Consider the following 23,517-nt stretch of genomic DNA (forward strand, 5'->3'; position numbering starts at 1 on the left):
ATAGAACTGGCGGCATATCCCCTTTCATAATAATGGGGATAGCTACCATCTGTTGGACACATAACTATGTGACCAACACTTTACCTATGTTATTTTATTTAATCTTCACAACAGCCCTGTGAGGGATTTTTATCCCTACTTCCCTCATGATGAACTGAGACACAGAGAGGTCAAGTGATTTGGCCAAGATCACACAGCTAGTAAGTCATAGAGCAATGATTTTATCCTCAGTCTCTCAGACTGGAAAGTTCATACTCTTTCTCCTATAACATATGGCTCTGTGCTTAAGCAAGAGGCTCTCCTCCTGATACAAACATTCAAAGTGCATGGCTGCCAAAAGATTAGCTTCCTTTCAACAACCTGTCCATGGGAGAATGACAAAGAAGATAAATACTACATGAGTGAGGTAAAGGTTTACAATTTGTCAAGAACCTACTCTGAACGTTCCTAAAGAAACTTATTGTCTTGTTGAAGAGTTTACTTATATATTACAGAAAACTACTGTGTCCTGGATATCTTCCAAACCTTGTGAATGCTTCCAAAATTTAAATCATCTTTCCTCCCAAACTGACTCATCTTCCCCTATTCTGTAAGGGCAACACCATTATTCATCCAATCATGCAAGCTATTTTTCCCTCCTCTAACTGTCCTCATCAACTCAGAAAAAGGACGGTGTTGATTTTACCAGTGATGTGTCTCTTGAACACATCACCTATTTTCATCATCTCCACATTAGTGTAAGCCCTCATTCTCTCTTGCCCTAGATTATTACAGTAGACTCTAGAATCTCCTTCCAATATCTCCTTCCCATACCACCACCAAAATTATCTTTCTAGAAACAGGCTGGAGCATATTATTTCCCTGCTTAAAAATCTTCTCTATGCTTACCATCTCTCAGAAGATGGACTTCTTGGGTTTCCCTGGTGGTGCAGTGGTTAAGAATCTGCCTGCCAATTCAGGGGACACAGGTTCGAGCCCTGCTCCGGGAAGATCCCACATGCCGCGGAGCAACTAAGCCCGTGAGCCACAACTACTGAGCCCACGTGCCACAACTACTGAAGCCCATGTGCCTAGAGCCCATGCTCTGCAACAAGAGAAGCCATCACAATGAGAAGCCCGTGCACTGCAAAGAAGAGTGGCCCCCGCTCACCACAACTAGAGAAAGCCCGTACGCAGCAACAAAAGACCTAGAGAAAGCCCGTACGCAGCAACAAAAGACCCAACGCAGCCAAAATAAATATAAATAAATAATTTTTTTAAAAAAGAAGAAAAAAAAAAGAAGATGGACTTCTTAACACAGCTCGTGGCTCTTCACACTGAGGCCTCACTTTTACTTCCAGCCTCATCTCCTATTTTCCAATATCACATCCCACATTATCACTACGTTAAACTATTTGAAATTATTTAAATATACTAAGTATTCCCACATCATTATTTAAATTGCATATTGCCCACACAAACAAAAGAGTATATAAGTATAAAAGTACAGGATGCTAACGAACATCCTAATGTTCGTTAGCTAATGCTAACAAACACTGGTCATGTCAGAGCATAACTATTATTTTAAGTGAGTAGTTTTTACTTAAAACATAAGTCTTTGTTCCTCAATGTTGAACTTCCAAAATCTATATCCTAGATCCCTATGTAAATTCTGAATGCTACTTCAGAAAGTTAATTTGGTAAATCCACTGATGAAAAAACATTGATGTAATCAATTGAAATAAGGAAGCAGAAGACTTTACAAAGATAAATAAAATTGGGAGAACGAGCATGAAATGGACTACAAAATCAAGAATGTTGTATTTGGATTTTAGTCCTATTGCAAGCCTTCTTGACATTTTAAGAGCATTACTGACCCTCAAATCATTGCTCTGCTTAGCAATCACCATTTCCATCAATTTGAATGTTGATTTTAATAAACAAAGTATTCTTTTAAATGTTTACATTTTTATCCCCTCCCCAGGCTGCCCCAGTGAATATTCTTTGTGTAGTTAATCTATCATGATTAATAAGAATATATGGATTACCCCCAAAGGGCATGGACTTCTCTGTCTTTAAGCATTGTTTTACTTACTGAAGGATTGACAAGCACAGAATTACTTCACCCATATGACAAGCTTCTGCCAGTAAGAAATAATAATAAGTCACAAATTACAGGACACTTATTTACATTACTTATTTCTTTTTCAGCTCACGCACTACAATGACATGTTAAAGTTAGGCAACTAAATAAGAATTAGGCTTTGGGGCTTTGGATCCAAACCAAACTTGACTCCTTGAGCTAATATTTCTTTTCTTTTTACCCTCTGGGTCTAATTTCTCTGTGTTTACAGTATGTGCAAACATGTTTCTCATTAGTGTTTATTTACTACCACAGGAATCACTTTGAACTCTCCTAATCCTAGTGGAAACACTTTTCTCAAAATAAACCCAGACCATATTGGGTTTTATCGTGTGAATTATGAAGTATCAACTTGGGAATGGATAGCTACCAATCTTTCCCTCAACCACAAGGTAAGAATAGCAATGGTTGTGAATTGTTTTCTTTTTGTTCTAAGAACAGCATCATAATGACATTAATTTTTCAACACGTTTTGTTTTAAGATTCATGTTTCTTACCTTTTTTTCTTTCTCTTCCCAGTACTTTTCTTCTGCTGATCGTGCAAGTCTTATTGATGACGCTTTTGCCTTGGCAAGGTGGGTTTTGGAATGAGATTCAATCGTTTAAAATACTGTGGATCTTGTCATAAATCTTTTTAAAAATGAATTACCACAAAGTACTAATTTATAGTTTAAAATATCCGAAGCCACTATTTACGACATTATTTTTTCATAACTTTTTTTTTAAACTAATCTGAGCCTTATAGCTAAAATATTGATATCAACTTTTAACATACACAAAAACTCACCTACCCTATTGACTTTAGGTAGGGTTTGTCTAATCAGAGTCCTTGAGCTAATTAGCAGTGACACTTGCAAATGCGCAAAAGTGTACTGTCATAATTTGATTTATTAAAAAGACAAACAGTGTGTTTCACTAACTCATCTCTGTGAGCCCAAGCCCATTGTAAGATTTTATGGTTAGAGTTGTCAAATCTTATTCAGGTCACTGGGGTAAGAAGTATGAGACATGGTGCCCTAGGACTGAATCAAGGTACTGTTTAGGAAATTTGAATTTTTTTCTCATGGCCTGAAGGTAACTTACACTTAGAAAAAAACAACCTACACTTTGAAAAAAATAATCAACATAGATTGGGGTAATGTAAGAGTAGTAACCACAGTACCTTTGAGATATTTTTCTCAGGCAGTCTAACACTAGTAATTCAACAAATATTTTTTGAATTTCTGGCACTTTTATAGGAGCTAGCAAAGCTAACAAAGCTAGCAAAGCTTTGGTGGCTTTGTAGTGGCCTCATTTTAGACACAAGCAAGGTACTGAGAATGAGATGCTAGTTCCTCAGGAAGCCTCATGGCCCCTTTGTCTGGGTTAGGTGTCCCTTTTATGGGGTCCTGCATTTCCGATAATATTATATTGTCATTGCTTATTAATTATCCATCTCACCCACCAAACTGCAAGTTTCACAAAGGTAGGCACCTAGATCATGTTCCTATTCATTTTACCCCCAGCTCCTAACTGTGCCCGGCCCCTAGTAGATGTTCATTAAATATGAGCTGAATACACGGCTGGAAGGATAGTATAGCATCACTAAAGGCATGGGAGAACTATTTTACATGGACTCCCTAGATAGTATACTGGAAGTCAGAAAACATTTGTGACATTTTTAAGGAGGGAATTTATAGGGTTAAAAAACAAGCTCTCAAACCAGGTTAAAATCCTGGTTCTGAATAACCTCGAGAAAGTTTCTTAACCTGTCTCTGCTTCAATTTCATTGTTAGTAAAATGGAGATGACGTTATAAGACTCTCGTGAGGAACAAATGAAATAATGCACATAAAGGACACTAAACATTGTCTGGTCTTTAGGAAGTGCTCAATAGATTGTATTACTTGATGAAAAAGCATCCACCATTGTTTAGTAGCAGCAAAGAAGCATTTAGAAAAGCTCTTATGAATTTGCAATCTAGATTCCCTTTGTAGGTAATAGACAACTTGATTCTCTTTGGTGACTCCCCAAGTTTAATCTCCTGGATATGTAACAGATTAATTATTTTCATTACGCTATGGTATGTCAATCACTCATTTAATAAATATTTATTGAGCACCTACTCTGTACCTGGTACGTGTAGACTGGGGAAATTAAGTGGTGAAAGAAAATGATCAACATTTTAGGGAATTCCCTGGAGGTCCAGTAATTAGGACTCTGCGCTTTCACTGTGGAGGGCACGGGTTCAATCCCTGGCCGAGGAACTAAGAGCCCAAAAGCTATGTGGTGCGGCCGAAAAATTAAAAAATAAACATTTTAAAACATAATAGGACCATTTAGGTTTTTTTTTTCAGGAAAACTCTCCTGTGAATACATTGTGATCTTTTCCAAAGCTTAGAATCTTGGCTGTTAGAAATTACACAGAGCTGTAATAACCTTATAGTTTAATTTCCATCCCAACACAATGCAGACAGTTCTTTTGCTTTAAGAAGTGAAAGCCTCTTGAAGAGCTTTCTCTGAGGAACTGTGTACAAAGCAGATAACTCACACAATTGAACGACTTTCTCGCATTTGCTCAGCTCCTTGGCCATAGCCCATAAATTTTGAAGAGCTTCAGAAAGGTAGAAAGTGAAACAAATTTGAAAGCCAAGAAACGTGTAGAATCACACAGCAACCAATGCAGAAAATACCTTAGCTATCACCTGAAATATCGCCTGAGCTATTGAGTTATCACCCAATTTCCTTCTGTAATGCATGAGGTAAAAGGGACTCAAAGAGAAACAGACCCCACCTGTGTTGGTTAGTCAGGTCCAGATCACTCTGAAACTTTGGACAAAAGCAGAAATGCGTAGTTAGATAGGTAAGTGCATGTGGCTGGATCAGAATTTACACAGTTCTACTCTGGTATTCAAAAAGAAATGGAACTATTGTTTCATCAGCAAGACTAAAAGGGCGGATCTAAAAACAAAAATATTCTTGATACCCCTGCCCCCAGATTTGAGGAGCTAGTACTCTTACTGCCCTGGATGGAATATCCAGCTGGGCACATTTGTTGAAGATAAGGAGTAAAAATTCACCCAGTCACTTCTGAGTCCCCACAACAGACTCCAACTATATGCCCTGCCCAGTAAAACCCTCAAAAGTTCAACTTCATTTAAAGTTCCTCCCAGCCCCCAGCTCAGGCTAGTTTCAGGCCAGCCCCCTGCAATGGGAACAAAGCGCTTGATTTCCTCTCCGTTTTGCTGCATGGGACTTCTACTTCTCACCATGCTGCCTCTGATTCCTCCAGAGTGTTAAGGCAAGGAGAGCAGAAGGAGGGCAGATGAAGGGAAGAAAGATCCTGACATGCTGTCTGCTTTTGGTCCTCTCTGAACTTTGTAGATGTTTTGTTTTTTTTTTTTTTAATTTTTTTTTAATTAATTTATTTATGGCTGTGTTGGGTCTTCGTTTCTGCGCGAGGGCTTTCTCTAGTTGTGGCAAGCGGGGGCCACTCTTCATCGCGGTGCGCGGGCCTCTCACTATCGCGGCCTCTCTTGTTGCGGAGCACAGTCTCCAGACGCGCAGGCTCAGTAATTGTGGCTCACGGGCCCAGTTGCTCCGCGGGTGTGGGATCTTCCCAGACCAGGGCTCGAACCCATGTCCCCTGCATTGGCAGGCAGATTCTCAACCACTGCGCCACCAGGGAAGCCCTGTAGATGTTTAACACTGATCCTTTTCCTTGTGTGGTGCTTTCGTGGAATATGCACCATCCACACACATTCCATGGCCAAGGGTCTTCCTCCTGCAGTTCCTTGAGGTGAGGAAGTGAAAACCTCTGAACCACATCCGGTCTATAGGACGTATTCCTATACCCTTTCCCCTGACAAAGTCTGGAAGGATGGGCAACCTCATGCAGTCCTATCTCTTCACTCTGATGTCAGAGCAGTAGCAAACACAGTCTCTCATCCTTTAGATTTCTTGGGGTATCAGACACCAGACCACTGTGCCCCCAAGCTCCAGGGCACACAGATAAAACTCTTCAAGTGGTTCCATTAAAGCCCCTTTTCTAGGCTTCATGTGAGGGGAAAAGCATCCTACACCCTCCTGTCTCCTGTGGGAGGACAGCCTTCACAGTACACTGACAGAATCCTCCAAAAGCCCTCTTCTAAAATGTCTCCCTCTCTCCCTTGGCCGCTCCAATCTCTTTTGCAGGCTGGTAGTGGGCTATCAGCTAAGGGTCACAAAAACCTGTTCCTAACCATGTCGGTCCTGATTTGATGGGTCTGCGTCTTACTTTGGAGTGTAAGTTAAGGGGCTTGGTTTGGAGGCCTTGCCAAAACTGAGACAGAAAAAATCCTTTTTTTGTCTACCTGTTACAGATTTTTTACCTTTTCAGTAGCTTATATGGCACTCTGCAGCCCACTGTGTGCCAAAGAGAGTGGGTGAGGAACAGCACAAGGGAAAGCAGAGAGTGCTGGCTAGCAGGCACATGGGAGGGAGCAGGAGTTCCTAGGCAAGGGAAGAATGGCAGAAAGGATGGCTTCAAAGGCCCCCTAAGCTAATGATCCAAACAGACTTTCAGTCAGGCTTCAAGGTGTAGTGGCTCCAATGATATCCAAGGTGAGGGCCAGGTTAGCAAATAAAGACCACGAGGTGAACATCAGCCACGCCGAGATCACAGACCTCTAGGTACACCAGATTTACCATTTTACAGGTGCTAACAGAGCTGACCAGACCACAACACACAACTAGATAAGCAACTTTTCCCACCCTATCGAGGACTGCCTTTTAAAGAAGGGAGAAGTAGGGGAATGCGGAAAGACTCCAAAAGGGATCCAGCTGATTGCAAAGAGACTGTTTTAAGCCAGAAATCTGAATTTAATTAGTAAGTTAACAGCGAGAGACCAGACACATGGGAAGTTTTCAAAAGTCTCCACACCATCTGAAGGCTCTGCTGAAGAACGAGAGACCATGGGGTCAGTTCTATCCTAACCACCTCTCTCAACCATGTCTAATGTCCCATTCAAAAGCCATGTTTGATAAGACACTATGTTTAATTTGAGCTTCTTGGAGAAGGACTGTGCAGTCTTTCCAGGTCACACCGGAGGAAGCAAAAACAAACCTTTTGTTCCAGATTCCCCAATCTTCTGGGTACCTCAGTCCAAGACAGGAGAGCAAGAATTCCCTCAAAAGACCTCTTTGTTTTCTTCTTCTTCTTTACAGCATTTTGTGAGAACTTTAAGTTACAGCCTCCATCCTCTCCACACTATAGATTATAGGACAATTCTAGGATTTAAGTTCCTCAGGTTGGACTCTTACTATAAATGGAAGATTTTTGAACAAGGAAAATTCTCAACCAAGTCTGGCTTTCAGAGCTGCTGCTGGTCTACAGATTTAACAGAGTTTGAGACTCAAAGCTGAGTAAAAATGCTGTCTTAGGTTGAGTTCCCTCAAAGCAGAGTCTGAAATGGAGGTTCCTGAATAGGAATAGGTGGTTTATTGAGAGAGTACTCTCGTGAGATAGGGAGTGCGAGAAGCAGGATGGGGCAGGGAAAAAGGCTGAGCAACAATATGGTCTCAGCTGGAGTCTAGCTTTGCCAGATTCCAGTAGGAAGCCGTATCCATGAATTGTACTACAGAGTGGATCCAACTTGAAGGAAGCAGGCTGGCCTGTTGCATTCCTGAATCAGACAATTAATGGCCAGGGGTGGGGGTAGCATAACCTTTTAAGCGAGATGGATGTATTTGGTCAAGGGCTATTCTCTGAGGAAGGTGCAGCTATGAGCCAACACAGCACTGTAAGGGGGTCTGGGAGGGAAGGACACTATACATGTCTTTGTTCTAAAAACAGATTCTTCACTCGTCGTCCCAGTAGTATCAGCATTGCCTAGGAACTTGTGAGAAATGCAATTTCTTAGGCCCTACTCCAGACCTGCTGACTCAGAAATTCTAGGGATAGGGCCCAAGGGTATGTGATTAACAAACCTTCCAGGTGTTACTGATACATGCGCAAACTTGAGAATCATGATTCTAAATGATACTGCTCTTCCTCGGAAGTATCAAATACCACAGAGTAACATGATTTGTGGGAAATGAAAAGTGCATCAACTTAATTCTCAAAATATTATCTCTATAATAACCAGCAAAAAATTCACTCTCAGTCCAGTGTTCTGACCATGTGACTCAAACTTAAACAAGTGACACCAAAGTGGAACAACTGCACAGCTATCAAGTATGCTGAAAAAACAAGGCACTAGGATAGGATATTGATTTCTTCAGCAGTTAAATATATAGTATTTCATCAGGGCCTCTAACCTTTGGATCATTGGATTACTTCCTTACTTCTACTTATGCTAATTTAGCCAATTCTTTTGGCCTTTGTAACCAAGACCCATTCCTTCTAATCTTTTCACCTACTATAAATGTGCAGCCCACTAGGTTTCTAACCAAATTACCTGTCATTCTTCCTGAACTTTCATTAGCCTTTTCGTTAATTTGATCCTCAGAGCAACAATTATTCTTCTAAGTAGTCTAAGAAAATACTGACTGGACTGTTGCACAACTGACTGTTGCACTATCCACCCAGGAAAATAGAGAATCATTAAAATTAGAAAATTCTCAAGTTTCAAACGTCAACATAAAATTCTACAATTTTTTTTTTACTCAACAAACATTCTCAATAAAACACTCCATTTCTCAATATTATTTATACTTTTATTAAGGCAGGCTGAATGCTCCAAAATATAAATTCTTCTAAATAAGATCAGGAACTGAGAAAATAGGAGAAATCAGCTCTCTGAACTGAAAACAAACTCTGTATCATATCACATTAGTACAAATCATATGATACCAAAGGTGTTTATTCTTATCTAGCTCTCCAATACCAGTTTATCTTCTTATCAACTCTCAGGGGAGAAATCAAGATATGGTTATATTATTTGCCAGTCACAAAAAATGACCTCAAATACACTAGCACTCAATGCATCAGTATTACTTTCTCAATAATTTAAAGTTTATTCTTTAATTTTAACTTTCAAAATGTAATTTGGAAAGACAGGATTCCCATCTAAGATTCTTTCCAAAACCTAGGCTGAAATTTGAGGCATAACAGATTTCTGAGAACATTATTTCAAAAGGTTCTAAAATCTTTTCTAAGGAGGAAGAAACTGAACTCTTTAAACTTTGAAATGTCGATGGTAACTTCACATTTATTTGAGAAACAAAATCTATTTTTATTTATCAATATTATTGGGAAATGTATAAAAAAGGGAGATGTTTTTATGGGAAATATAAGTTCAATTGGAATGTTTTAAACATTCATGATTCTTGAGTACTGTGATATTTCCTATTCATATCAAATGTAAAAAAGTTCAATACAATACACTTATAAAGGTGCATTTGTATACTACAATCAGCTCGTGAACCTAAAATTTAAAAGTTTCTATTTGTCAATATTAACTGTATAGCTAAATGGCTTTTGTTTTATCTAAAATTCTGCCATAGCAATTTTTCAAATGCACACCTTAATGTTCTGTCTTCCGCTTTATTACTGAACATATGAAAGCAGTAATACATCATTGTGAACAAACCTCTTTGATTGGGCCTTAACAGTAATGCATTTTCTTAATTGTTTAATGGAAGGGTTCTCATTAACATTGAAGTCTATGATCCCCATATTAGTACTTTCAGTCGAAGGAAACTAGTCTATGGTTTTTAATTTACTGTGGACTTTTTTTTTCTTTCTTAGAGCTCAACTTCTAAATTATAAGGAGGCTCTGAACTTGACCAAGTATCTCAAAATGGAAGAGGAATATTTACCATGGCAGAGAGTCATTTCAGCTGTAACCTATATTATTACCATGTTTGAAGATGATAAAGAGCTATACCCTATGATTGAGGTAATGTTAATGCTATATCTTATGAAAGGAGATGTTTAGCCATTAGCAGAATAGGAAGATTTCTGAGAGAAGGAGCTCCTGGGAAACACAAAAGCATATCTTGCCTGCCAAGTGAAATCAAAGGAAATTATAATGACTTGACTAATTAAATCAAAGAGATGCTATTTGTTTTTTCAACTTGAAATGTATCAGTATTTCTGGTTCAGTATACCACTTAAAGGTGTATTTTAGTGTTAGAAGGAATACAATAGTTAATATTTTATTTAAAATAAACAACATTTTAAACCATAGATACAAACTAGATCCTATTTTTAATGGATTTATCTATGTTAAAATGAATCTATTCTCATCAAAATATGACATCATTTTTCCTTATTCTTACTGCTATTATTTCCACATTGAGATTTTATTATAAGATAGTCATTCTAAATGCTTTTCTTGGCTTTGTGATTTCTGCAACACTTTCACAGGACACTTGTAATTTTAAACAAATTCTGGATTCCAATCTCTAGCTCTTCCACTTTCTTTATGAAAGAACTTGGACAAATGCTTTCATATTTGTGAGTCTTTGTTTCCTTTGTACAATAGGAATGTCAGCAACTGGCTGCCTATGGTAATGGAATAGTGAGAATCACATAATATAAATATCATTTTTAAATCCTAAGCCAATATACAAATATTAGTTATCATTTCATCGATACTTGAGCAATCTTCCTTAGGGCGGTAAGTATGTCAGGTGTTATTCTATTTATTACAAATGTTAACTAAGAAGTGGAGGTTAAAAGGGGCTTACCCAAAGTTCTATAAAACATTAGAGAGTGATCCAGGATGTTCTTATGATCGGGACTGAAGTAAAATTGCAATGTTATAAAAACTTTAATACATCCCTTTCCTACGACAGGCCCAAAATTCTCTGAGCTAGTAGGGGAAAAGATTACCACAGGGAACTGTAGATTATAATAAACGGGAGACTGTTGCTAAATAGTAAATTATTACTCACTGTGCATGGTGCTTTTATTTCAGAAATACTTCCGAGATCAAGTGAAGCCCATTGCAGATTCTCTGGGATGGAAAGATACTGGAGACCACCTCACAAAGTTATTTTTTACCTTTTTAAAAATTAATATTCATTTAATATTCATTTGTGTATGTTAAGACATGTTGAAAAGTGGTCCAGGCCCCAGCTCTGTGTGTGTTTCTTTTCTTAGATTACTCCGTGCCTCTGTATTAGGGCTCGCATGCAAGATGGGAGACAGCGATGCCTTGAACAACGCTTCCCAGCTATTTCAGGAGTGGCTAACTGGGACTGTAAGGTGACTGTTCACCGTGTTTTCATTTCTGGAAGACTTTAAACTGAGAAATGAGGAATTAAAATCTCTGAAACACTGTTTCTTCTTCTAGTCTTCCTGTAAATCTCAGGCTTCTGGTATATCGGTATGGAATGCAGAACTCTGGCAATGAGACTTCATGGAACCACACTCTTCAGCAATACCAGAAAACTTCATTAGCTCAAGAAAAAGAAAAGCTATTGTATGGATTAGCATCAGTGAAGAATGTTACTGTTTTGTCAAGGTAAGCTGGAACTTTTGAAAAAATTACGTGAATGGTACTTGACAATTTATATGTCACAGTCTCTTTAAGATGCTAATTATGGATGATATGTTTCCAAGAAAATCTATTAAATAATTATTTTCCTGGCAAGAAGCAAAATATCCCTGTAAGAGTTGCTTAAAAAATAAAGACGTAATGTCATATAAAAAATTCTGGAGGTAGGTAGTTTCCAGTTGTGTACAGTGGTTCAACATTTTCATCCAAGACCTAGGCTCTTTCCCTTTCTTTTCTGCCATCCTCTACATGTTGGCTGTCTTATGACTTCCAGAGCTCCAAGCATTTTGCTTTCACACAAATACGTTCAATGGAAGAAGGACAGGAGCAAAAGAGCTCCTCGTCACAAGGCTCTGTCTTTTATGTAAGAGGTCAGTTATCTCCACTTCCCCTCATAATCCAGAACTAGGTACCCTTGATCATTCTGGGTTATACTCTGGATCTACTATTTGATCATTTGCTGACTAGGATGAACTTGAATTCCTTTGACTGATTTGGGCCAATCATGATACTCTGAGGATGGGGTAGTAGTTTACCTTCCCTAGGGTCAAGGATACTTTGACCCAAGCCCAGAACAAAACTGGCCTCTGTCAGCAGAGGAGTGTCTGCCACAACATGCATAGACACACACCCAAAAGGTATTTACATTCCACTCAGAAGGTACAAAGACTGCTTGAAGCCCATCTATGAATGTTCTCCCACTCCACATCTATGTCCCAAATCAACTAGCTTCTGCCTTTTTTATTTTTTGCTCCATTATAGTTTCTGAGTTATTTACTTCATTCATTTAAACAATACTTAAGATGTCCTTTATATGTACAGGTATATAGATTGTGGGAATAAAAATGAACAAGAATGAAATCTATCCTTGAGAAACTTATAGGTTCCTGGGAGAGGCAGAATATAAATAGTAAATTACAATGCAATAACCAATCTGTAAGGACTACCAGAAGCAGTTTGCTTTTACTTAGCAGGGCTAACAATACACTTTCACCATCTCACCTTAGGGCTATATGTGAATTCTCCTTCTCTCTGCCCTAAGATAGTCTATCAAGAACTTGATCATCTTGACATTCCACAAAACATTATATTGATTCATTACTTTGATGGCATTGTGCTAATTGTATATGATGAGAAAATTAGCAAGTACTTAGATGTCTCACTAAGACTCTTGTGAACTAGAGGATAAGAGATAAATTGTACAAAATTCAGGAGCCCACCACACCAGTGCAGTTTCTGGAAGTTTACCAGAGCATGTTCAGATATTCCTTCTGGGTACAGCCAAGGCATAAATTTAATAAAAATCTATTCATTTGGTCACTTAATTTATCTTGCACTTATTTGCATTATACCATAATTATAGCCAACTAATCCAACCATACAGGTTACATTAGAAAGTTGTTTTTTACAATCTAGGGAAAAGCAAATAAGACTTAACTGTAATCCCATATAAAATAATAATAAAAGTACTTTCCTTTAATTTACTGTTTTTTTTTTTTTAGTATAATGGAATAACCAGGTAAAGTGGATGAAGTGCTTCTATTAAATAAATACAATTACTTTTTTTAATTAATAGTTGAAATTGTGGTTGTTTTTAGTACCTCCAAAATAATTTAAATGTTCCTAAAGTTTACATTTCACTAGTCCTCAAAATTATAGGTTGTTCTTTAAAAACAGTTAAATATTTTAGAAAATATTAAATTGTGTTTTATCATTTGTCTTACTTAATTGACTTTGTCAATTGGTGACTCAAGAATTGAATTACTGTAATGAAAGCGATGTTCTATTGGAATTTAGCTAAGGGTGAACACTAAAAGTTCATTTTGAATTGTGTTTCTGTTTGGCTTCTCTTAGATATCTGGATTTGCTCAAGGACTCAAATCTTATTAAAACTCAGGATGTGTTTACAGTCATTCGATACATCTCATATAATAGCTATGGGAAGACTATGGCCTGGAATTGGATACAGCTCAACTGGGAATATCTAGTCAACAGGTGGGATGATCAGATAATGGTTTACTGTTCTCTTTGTCTGATACCATCTACAAGTTCTTTCTTTTTCTCTTTTCTGTGCTTTCTCTGACATCTATACAATATCTGAAATGGCATATTATCAGAGGTAAGGATCATGGTATTTTCCTTCCAGGGAAGCAAAATACTAGTTAATTTTAAGCATAATTCCTTTTCTGGAAAGTAGTGTTTCCAACTGATCAATAGAATTTTGAAATCTGCAAAGATGACTAAGCATTATTTTTAGTTTGGTTAAAACAAGTTAATTCTGCCTATTGTGCTAGCACCTAGCATAACGCCAGGCACATATTTAGTTCTCAATTAATTTTTAATGAAAACGAAATGATAATTCCTGGACCTGGGTTCCCATTAGAGCCCTACATCTTACTGAGTTCATATGGATAACTTCTGCCACCCTTAACCACATAATTAAACTTTAGGTATTTTGAAAATTTCTTTTTTTTTAAATTAATTTTTATTGGAGTATAGTCGTTTTACAATGTTGTATTAGTTTCTACTGTACAGCAAAGTGAATCAGCTATACATATACATATATCCCCTCTTTTTTTGGATTTCCTTTCCATTTAGGTCACCACAGTGCATTAAGTAGAGTTCCCTGTGCTATACAGTATGTTCTCATTAGTTGTCTATTTTATACATAGCATCAATAGTGTATATATGTCAATCCCAATCTCCCAATTCCTCCCTTCTTAAAAGCAAACTATATTTCCCGGGCAATAGCAGTTTTAAAATAAGTAGCAAGGACAAGAGATGAGCAAATGAGCTAAAGAGATGCTTTCTTAAATTTCTTATTTCTTCAGCCTCATATGGAAGAAATGTTGCCACTCTTGGTCTTGATCCTCTAAATTTAATGCTTATTTCCATTAAAAAGATACTTCTTTGACAGAGTATAAAATATAGATTATATGTCCCAAACAAATATGTAAACACTGACCAAAGAACTATACCATCTGTAATCCCCATACCAAGAAATGGCCTCTGTCATCTCCTCCTAATCTCTCCTGTCTTCCCTTCAGCACTGCCTAGTGCATAATGACCACCTTATCAGAAATACTAACTGCAAAGATAACTTTTATTTCTATACTCTTCTACCCTACAATTAACCAGTGTGCCATTATGCTCATTCACATTTCTTATCCTTCTGAGATCCAAATTATATCTCTAGCTCTCAACAAAGATACCCTACATTGCTTTTGCTTACTTGTGATAAATTTTTGCCTTTTGTGTTCTTGCAACGATTGAATGTAACTGCTCATCCATTTCTATGAAGATTGATTGGCATGCTTGTGTATGTGTGTGTGTGGTGTATATATGATGCTCTGTTCATCTGTTTATAATTGTTTCAATAAACTATTTGTTTCAGAATTAATAAATCTACCTATTGAGAACATGTTATCTGGAGGTAATAGTTCATATTATGCAAGGTAGTACTTTCCATTTTGAAAGATATATGCCTAATGACATGTACTGTGTATTTTGTTTTAATCGAAAAGACTACGCAACTTTTTTTTCTGGTACATGCTGTAAGAAACCTATGTAGATGAAGAACAATGCTTACTATTAAATTATTGTGAAAATATAAGTAAATAATATTCTATTTTGCATAATAAAGTGGGCACTTCCTTATTGTTTATTAAACAGAATATTTCTCAAGGCTTATTTGAATTGCTGTCACGTGAGTTATTTCAAATAATGCATATTTCATTTTTAAAAATTAGTTCACTGTTATACCTCTTAAGAATTACGAAATAGGAAAAAGAACAGGTGTTACATTGCCATAAAGTCATAAACAGTTGGCCTTAAAATAAATCTATTAGACCTAATGTTGAAATTTTCAGGAAGAACAAATTGATGAACTATTTGCAGTGCTAGTTCCAAAACCCTCTCCCAAGGCTTTTAATATTTCTTCATAGTCTAATGATCTAATTCTCATGACATATCATTTCAAATAGCCTAAAACATAAAATTATATAATATCCACATGTCAGATACGAAAAAGCCCAATATTAATTATGGTTAGTTTGAAAAAAATATAATTTCCCCATTAAAATTGGATAAGACAAATTAAACAGAAATGAGCCAAGCGTTAGCCAAATATTTTCAAACTCTTAAATGTTTTCCAGACTTCAGAATGTGTGGTTTTATTGCCTTTCTGAACAATTTATTGTCATCTTAAAATAAATAAGCTGCTTTTTTATAAAGCTTTTGTTATGTGATTTTTATGACAGCTGATGGCCCCACCACTAATGTGCTTTCCAGTTTGAGACTTAACCACAAAGTTCCAAAGATACTTCAGAAATTATTATTTGCTTTTGTTTATTCCACTAAACTCTTACATGAAACTATGAAGTTGAATGAACTCAATATGCCAATATAGTGTGGTGTGATGAAGTTTGATTTAAATTTATGACTATGAATGAAAAATTAAGTCAATGGGACATGACTGAAGTCATTTAAACAGTACCTCATAAACAAAATAATTTAATAAGCACTTAACTAAAAGTTTTAAGTGCATCAAAACAATTTCTTCTGGATAACATAATAGTACTTACGTAAATATTAAATCCAAGAAGATTATTTTTACATAATTATTTTTCAAAATATTTAAGATATAATTAAATCCTTATTTTAGTTTTAAAAGTAATCAATATGATTAATATACAGCATATTTCCCCTTAAATGGTACACTTCATATGATGGTTTCTTGGAATGAACATATTTTGTTTTTATATTTCTGATACTTACACAGGTAGTTGCAGTTTTTATTCAATCTATTCATTGCTAGTTTCTAAATATATTCTACAATTTTTAGTCACAAAGAACAAAACAGAAGAGGAATATTATAGAAATTATAGAAAGTCACTGGAAAAACTGTTTTCTTACCTGTAATAACAGACTTTCTTTGAGTCTGTAAAATATCATTACAGGAACTTAGTGTGATTTCCTTTTTTAAAATCTCAATTTTCTTATTATAAAGTAGGTGTGTATTGTTTTGCACAAAATGCAGATACGCAAAAATACGGAAACAAAAATCACCCATAATCCCACCACCTAAAAATAACCTCTGTTGTCACACTGCTGTTTTTCCTTTAGTCATTTTTCTATGGCTGTTCATTTATTTACAGAAATGGAATTATATTAGACATTGTTTTATAACCTGCTTTTTCTTACATTATCCTATATTGTGGATATCTTTTCATGTCTTTAAGTATGCTTCTTCGATGTTATTTTAAATTCTCAGTCATATTTCAATGTGTAGATACATCTTAGTTTACTTAGCCAATCTCCATCTGTTGGATAATAAAATTGTTCCAAACTTTCCACTGTATAAATGATGTATTGATGAACATCTTTGAAACTGAACCTCTGTTCTCTTTGAACATCCTTGAGAATTTCCTTGGGATAAAAATAACAGTAGAAGTAATATTGCTGTGTTAAAGGATGTGTTCATTTTTAGAGTTTCTGATGAATGCTGCAAAACTGTCATCCACAACAAAATTTACTATTAACTTTGCCTATTTTTCCAACCCTTGCCAATACTCAGTGCTGTCATTTAAAAATATTCTTGCTAATTGAGTACATGAAAACTGATATCTCATTTTAAATTATAATTCTTTCATCCTGTAAATATTGTGGAGCATCTACTATGTGCTAGGCACAGTGCTTGATACTCAAGGTACAACAGTATACAAGGAGAAACAGATCTGGTTCTCTGTTCTCATGGAGCTTAGAGTCTAATAAGGAAGATCAATATTAAGTAAAGAATCACACAAATACATGTAGTACAGTTAAAACTGTAATAACTACAAATAGAAGAGGTTCAGGGCACACTGAAAGAGTGTAATGGGGAAACTGACCAAGTCAAGAGAAGTTGCAGGTTAAGGGCTTTCCTAAGGGAGTGATGATTGAGCTGAATTCTGAAGGAAGGACAGGAGTGAATTATATGAACAGGAGGCAAAGCTTTCCTGGCTGAAGGCCTACTATCAGAAAAGAGGAAAGATAAGGGCTAAGTTTTTCAGGGTCACATTAAGATTTGGGCTTTTGTTCTAAGAGCAATGATAAGGTCACTACAGGGTTTTAAGTAAGAAAGTAAAATGATCAATTTTACTTTGAAAAGCTAGCTCTGGTGGTAAAGTATAAAGCACAGGCCAGAGCAAATTTGGGGAAAGCAATTATAGAGCTATTGGAGTAGTCCCAGGAAAAGATAGTGAGAGACTATACTATGGATGTAATGGTGAAGATGAAAAGATAAGAACAACATTTAGAATTTGGCAGATTAGAAATGGGAGGCAAGTGAGGTGACAAGAATAAAATGTCTAGATTTCCAGAAAAGATAAGGTTTGCAGAAGAACAATGACCTCAGATATATCTATCTATATATCTATATCTTTATTTATCTATATATATCTATCTGCCTTTTGAGTCTCCTTTGAGATGTTAAAGCGGAGATTGTTTCAAGGAAGTTAAAGAGTCCCTGGCCAAATGCTGCTTAAGGTTTGAATAAATCAAAGAATAAAAATGCTCATTAAACTTATTGGTAACTCAGAAAGAGTTTCTCACTGGAGTGGTGGGGGCAAAACTCAAATGGAAGCAAATCAATATATCAGTCAGTAGTAAGACAATGGAAGCAAGAAATGTAGAGAAGCCTCTTGAAAAGTTTGTCTATGAATGGGGAGGTGAGAGAAGATATTAAGAGAGCGATGCTAGATCAAGGGAGAGGATTTTCCCTTTTTTTATATGGAAGATATTTTAATATGTTTAATATACTTAAAAGCTGATGAGACAGATCCAGTGAAGAGTGAGAGATTTAATATGTAAGACAGGAAAAAGATTTTTTAAAAATTAATGTTTTTGAGAAAGTGAGGGAGAAATAGGAACCAAAGCACAGATGATAGAAGGAAAACAGGTATATTTATATGTTTGTAAGCTAAAAGATGTAGAGGTTACTATGTATTTTCTCTGTGAATTAGATGACAAGATCATCTGAGGAGGAAGGGAAGAGGGAGAGTGTTTAGAGGTTTTAAGAGAGTGAAAACATTTGCAAAAGGCAATTCAAAGAGGAAGAGAATGAGTTGACCAGGATAATGCAGGATTGTCAATGTGAAGGGCCCATTTAAGATTGACAGCCATGAATTTATAGTGAAACAATATGGGGAAAGTTGGGTGACCTGCCTTGACAGAATGTGACCACGTGGTACAAACAAAGGAAATGAGCAGTTAATTTCACCAAAAGCTGGAGTTTTGCCAGACTCAAATTATTGAAATATAAGGGAGTTTAGGGCTTAGGCAAAAATGTTACTGAAAATGGTAGACCATGGAATCTAAACTATATAAGGAAACAAGTGAAAGCAAAGGAAGAGCTGATGATCCAGAAGAAAGTAGGGGTAGGGATGGTCAATGGGTCAGAAATCCAGATAAAGTCAAAGAATGGTCATAGTGGAAAGTGAATGGTAAATTATGTCATGGAGCATGCACAAATTAATAATTTTAGAGTCAGAGTACCTATGGATAATCACAAGGTATGATGATGGGAATTGGCTGGAGTAGAGTGGAGAAAATACCATTGGAAATGAGGAGGTCAAGAAACTAAGGCGCTAAGCTGTTATATCTTCATCCATGTGGACCTTGAAATCATGGCCTGAAGTAGAAAGGATGATAGGAGTCAGGTGCCAAAGTGTATCATAAATGAGATGAAGGGGAATAACCTGAAGGAACAGAGGTTCTTAAAGAGAGAGTGGAGGAATAATGGTTTGGAATCCACAATGGGGAGCATGACCACACCAATTCCCTTTCTGACCTGGTGCTATGGAGGATGTGGGACAATAAACATTCTCCAAATAAGTAGTATTCCCTGTAAAGGGGCAGTTCCAGAGGGCCAGGTGGCGGGTTTGAGAGGTCGGGCAGCTCTAGACAGCTAAGTCAGAGGCAAGGAGTTACACACATTATAAGGACAGTGTTGATCATAGATGACTGAGATTCTTACATTTTGGATAATGGCTGATGACATTAAGTAAAGGGAAACTGCTTGCCTTAGATTTCCAAGAGAAGAAAGATGAAAGACATAATGGATTTAAATTCAATGGTGTCTGTGGTAAGAGTGAACACTGGACCTAGTATACTGAAACTGTGGATAATTATTAGAACATTTCATCTGTCTCCATTAGTACATTTTCTCTTTACGTTTCTTTTGAAAACTGCTGATTCATTCCTTCGCTAATTTTATGTTGGCATATTTCTCCCTATTACCAATCTGTAAGGGTTCTTTTTATAGTGAAAATATTTGCCCTTTTTAAAACAAAATAATAAATTTTTACTTTTAATTTTATGGCAGTTTTTCTTTAGTATAAAATTTTGTAATGTGTATGTGACAAACTTTATTACATTTTATTTCACGATTTCTGTTTCTCTTATGTGATAAATTTTAAATGTAAAATTTCTCCTAATATTTGTTTACCTCTTTATATATTGATATATTTTCCTTTATCTTTCCCCAACATTCCAACAGTTCAAGGTTTATACATAATTCTTGTGATTATTTTTCTTATACTGTGATTAATTGGGATGAAATTTTTACCTGTATTACAATGATTTGTATTTTGGTCTATAAGGAAATTTCTGATTCTTGCTCTTTAAGAGAGAAAATGCAAAAGAGATAGGAATAGAATATTATCTCTAAAGTGCTATCTTTGCACTCAGCTTCAAGTGTCTTTGCTTAGCAGGCTGATATAGATCATAACCCCAAATATGCAAGCAGCTAATAAAGCTTTTTGAAAGCAGAATAAATAGCCTATATTCAAATTCCTGTACCTGCAGGAAGACACATAGAGTATTAGTTAGGACAAAGGTGATAGAGCTATTCTGCTGTAACAGAAACACAGAAACGCAGCAGCTTAAAGGACATAAATAATTATTTCTCACTCAGGTTGGTCTCCTGAAGTGAGCATTCCAAGTTGTTAGGGTAGTCTGACCTTATTGTATCTGTGTGGTTGAAGTCTGGAAGAAGGGGAGGGAAAAAAAAAAAGTCCAAGGCAAGCAATTTCCCTTTACTTAAGCAAGGAGGTGGAAGTTGAACATATCACTTTTTTTTAAATTAATTAATTTACTTATTTATTATTTTTGGCTGCATTGGGTCTTCGTTGCTGTGTGTGGGCTTTCTCTCGTTGTGGCGAGCGGGGCTACTCTTTGTTGTGGTGTGCGGGCTTCTCATTGAGGTGGCTTCCCTTGTTGCGGAGCACGGGTTCTAGGCACACAGGCTTCAGTAGTTGTGGCTCACGGTCTCTAGAGCACAGGCTCAGTAGTTGTGGCGCACGGGCTTAGTTGCTCTGCAGCATGTGGGATCTTCCCGGACCAGGGCTCGTACCCGTGTCCCCTGCATTGGCAGGCGGATTCTTAACTACTGCGCCACCAGGGAAGCCCCGAACATATCACTTTTGTTCATATTCCACTGATGAGAACTGGGTCACCTGTCTGCACCTAGCCATGAGGAAGGCTGAGAAATGTCATTTGACTGTGGTTCTCATGTGTGCAGGAAAAAAGGAGAACAGATTTGGGGAATGTAACAAGCAGTCTACCATCTCTGAGTAAGTGGTGTGGATATGTCTACAAAAAGAAGTGTAGAATTTGCTGAGAATTTCTCCTGAATGGATTTTAAATTAAATATGTTTACTTACTGTGTTTTGTACTTTCTGTACTTTGAAAATTACTTTTTAAAAAACTCCCAAAATAAAAAGGATATGTCTGCATTTAGAGAAAATATTTAAAGTTCTGGGCGCTTATATACCCTTTTCCTCCCCTAAATTTCTCTTCAGATATACACTCAATAACAGAAACCTCGGCCGGATTGTCACTATAGCAGAGCCATTCAACACTGAACTACAACTCTGGCAGGTATGAAGATAAATTCCTCTATACTTGTCAAGGAAGGAACAGAATTAATTTTTTTTCAAGGAGAAGTGATATGTTCTCTATTCAGATCCCAGAAGACAAGAAAAAAGAAATAATTCTTACATATAATTAAATGTACACCTAGTTTTTTCTAAACTGAAAAAAATTCAAACAACCAAGAAATAAAGTTTAAAAGTTGAGAAACGTGAGGCCTTGGGAGGATTAGAAGGCTCCATGAGACCATTTGGTTTACCAAAGCATGAACAATATGTCTCCCCCTTCCAGGTAAATGTAATCCTGGGATAAGCTGGTCAAGATTTGATTCCTTTCTGAATTCATAGTTTTGGAATTTCAAAACTAAGCCCAAATCTTTCAGATTTCAAATATCTCAATTCCCAGGGGGGTAGGGAATGTTCATTAATGTTGCACAAATAGAGATTGTATGAATTTTCAGTACCTGTATTAGATACTGAAATGTTACATTCCTCTGTATTAAGAAACAAAATAATTCTTATTTTTATAAATAGCAAATACTACTATGGTGGAGTTTGGGGGAGGGTTTTGGAGGGAAGAGGGAAAATGAACCAAGTTTAACAGAGATTTTTTGATGAGCCCTCAATAAATGAATTGAACACGTATTAAAATACTCCAGACTCCTGGAATGAAAGGCTAAGCAAAGCCATCATTCCACAGACCAGATTTTCCAGGGAACACCTTGGGGAATGTGCAGAAAATTGAGAAACCTGAGGAAGCAGAAAGAGCATGCCAGCCACCAGTGTTCTGCTCTCCTTCCCCAATACATCAGGGCCTTTTTTGCGTGACATGCTGCCAGGTGTCCAAAAGCCATGGGTAATGATTGCTAATCTGAGAGATGGGCTCAATCTAAATCATGCACCAGAAAATGTATCTCTATGTTATTCAGTGATACTGAATGTCCAGGGAAGAAGAAAATAAATCCAGAGTGTAAAGAAAATCCTTGAAGAATAATTGGGCTTAAAATTACTTTCTTAATTATTTCCTTCTCTTTTATAGATGGAGAGCTTTTTCAAAAGATATCCAGAAGCTGGAGCGGGAGAAAAACCTAGGCAGCAAGTGCTGGAAACAGTGAAAAACAATATCGAGTGGCTAAAACAAAACAGAGACACCATAAGAAATTGGTTTTTTGATTTGAATGGTTAATGTGTTCAAATATCATATTTTAATTTTGTGACTGTATTGTTTCTCCTGTTAAATATTTGGTGGCCTAATTTACAAGCACTCTGGAGGGAGTCTTATACATAGATACTGCTTTTGCTAAGTACTTTAAATTGTTCCTTTTTGTTTATGAAGGAAGATACTAATAGAGTAGTTAATGTACTCAGGGATTTCTTCTAAGTGTACTTCATAGGAAATTCTTTACAAACTGAAGAGAATTTAATAGCCATTTTAATGTCTTTATCATTCTTTGTATCTTAAATCTGTGAAAATAGAACAATTTGGTCTTAGCTTTACATTTTTAGTACCAAAGAAAAACCACTTAATCTTCTCTCTTGATTGATTTTTAAAGTTTAAATACCAGTACTTGAGGGACCAATATTATCATCTTAATCTTTATTTTATTATTCAGAATTACACAGATCTAATATCATTGTATTCACATATGTTTTACTCCTTTAAATCCTATCAAAGTAACCTGGGCTTAAATTTTACTCTAGGATTGCATGAATTAGCCAAAGAAATGCCTGACTGTTGCCTTTGTTCTTATAAAATCAAAGAAGAACTCTCCTCTCCTTTTTAAAATAAATCTGAATGATTACCTTGAAAAAATACATTGTTTTCCAGTGTCACTTTACTCTTGAATAATAATGACTGCAGCATCCCCCAAATAATTTAGCAGGAGGCAAATAAGATTCAAGAACCCAGTCTTTTTCATGCTTGGTACTCTGTCATCTTGCTCCATTCCCTACAAAGCTCCTTCAAATAAGCTATGAAATTAGAGGGAAGATAGTGCTTAACTCTACTCCATGGATTTTAGGGG

At 36.5% G+C, this 23,517-nt stretch overlaps 1 protein-coding gene across 1 annotated transcript in view; it reads left to right on the forward strand.

Moving 5' to 3' along the window:
* Positions 1 to 23,308, forward strand: part of LOC118895912 (glutamyl aminopeptidase) — a 105,682-nt gene extending 82,374 nt beyond the window's left edge. Inside the window, exons 12-20 of the mRNA XM_036853469.1 lie at positions 2,378 to 2,514; positions 2,642 to 2,697; positions 9,830 to 9,980; positions 11,004 to 11,077; positions 11,189 to 11,293; positions 11,382 to 11,552; positions 13,440 to 13,580; positions 21,425 to 21,503; positions 22,533 to 23,308. Of these exons, the coding sequence (XP_036709364.1) occupies positions 2,378 to 2,514; positions 2,642 to 2,697; positions 9,830 to 9,980; positions 11,004 to 11,077; positions 11,189 to 11,293; positions 11,382 to 11,552; positions 13,440 to 13,580; positions 21,425 to 21,503; positions 22,533 to 22,679 (1,061 nt within the window). The 3' untranslated portion in view covers positions 22,680 to 23,308. The remainder of the gene's footprint in view (positions 1 to 2,377; positions 2,515 to 2,641; positions 2,698 to 9,829; positions 9,981 to 11,003; positions 11,078 to 11,188; positions 11,294 to 11,381; positions 11,553 to 13,439; positions 13,581 to 21,424; positions 21,504 to 22,532) is intronic.
* The last annotated feature ends 209 nt before the right edge of the window (positions 23,309 to 23,517 follow it).

Source organism: Balaenoptera musculus, chromosome 5 (genome assembly GCF_009873245.2).
Source record: "Balaenoptera musculus isolate JJ_BM4_2016_0621 chromosome 5, mBalMus1.pri.v3, whole genome shotgun sequence".
Taxonomy (NCBI): Eukaryota; Metazoa; Chordata; class Mammalia; order Artiodactyla; family Balaenopteridae; genus Balaenoptera; species Balaenoptera musculus.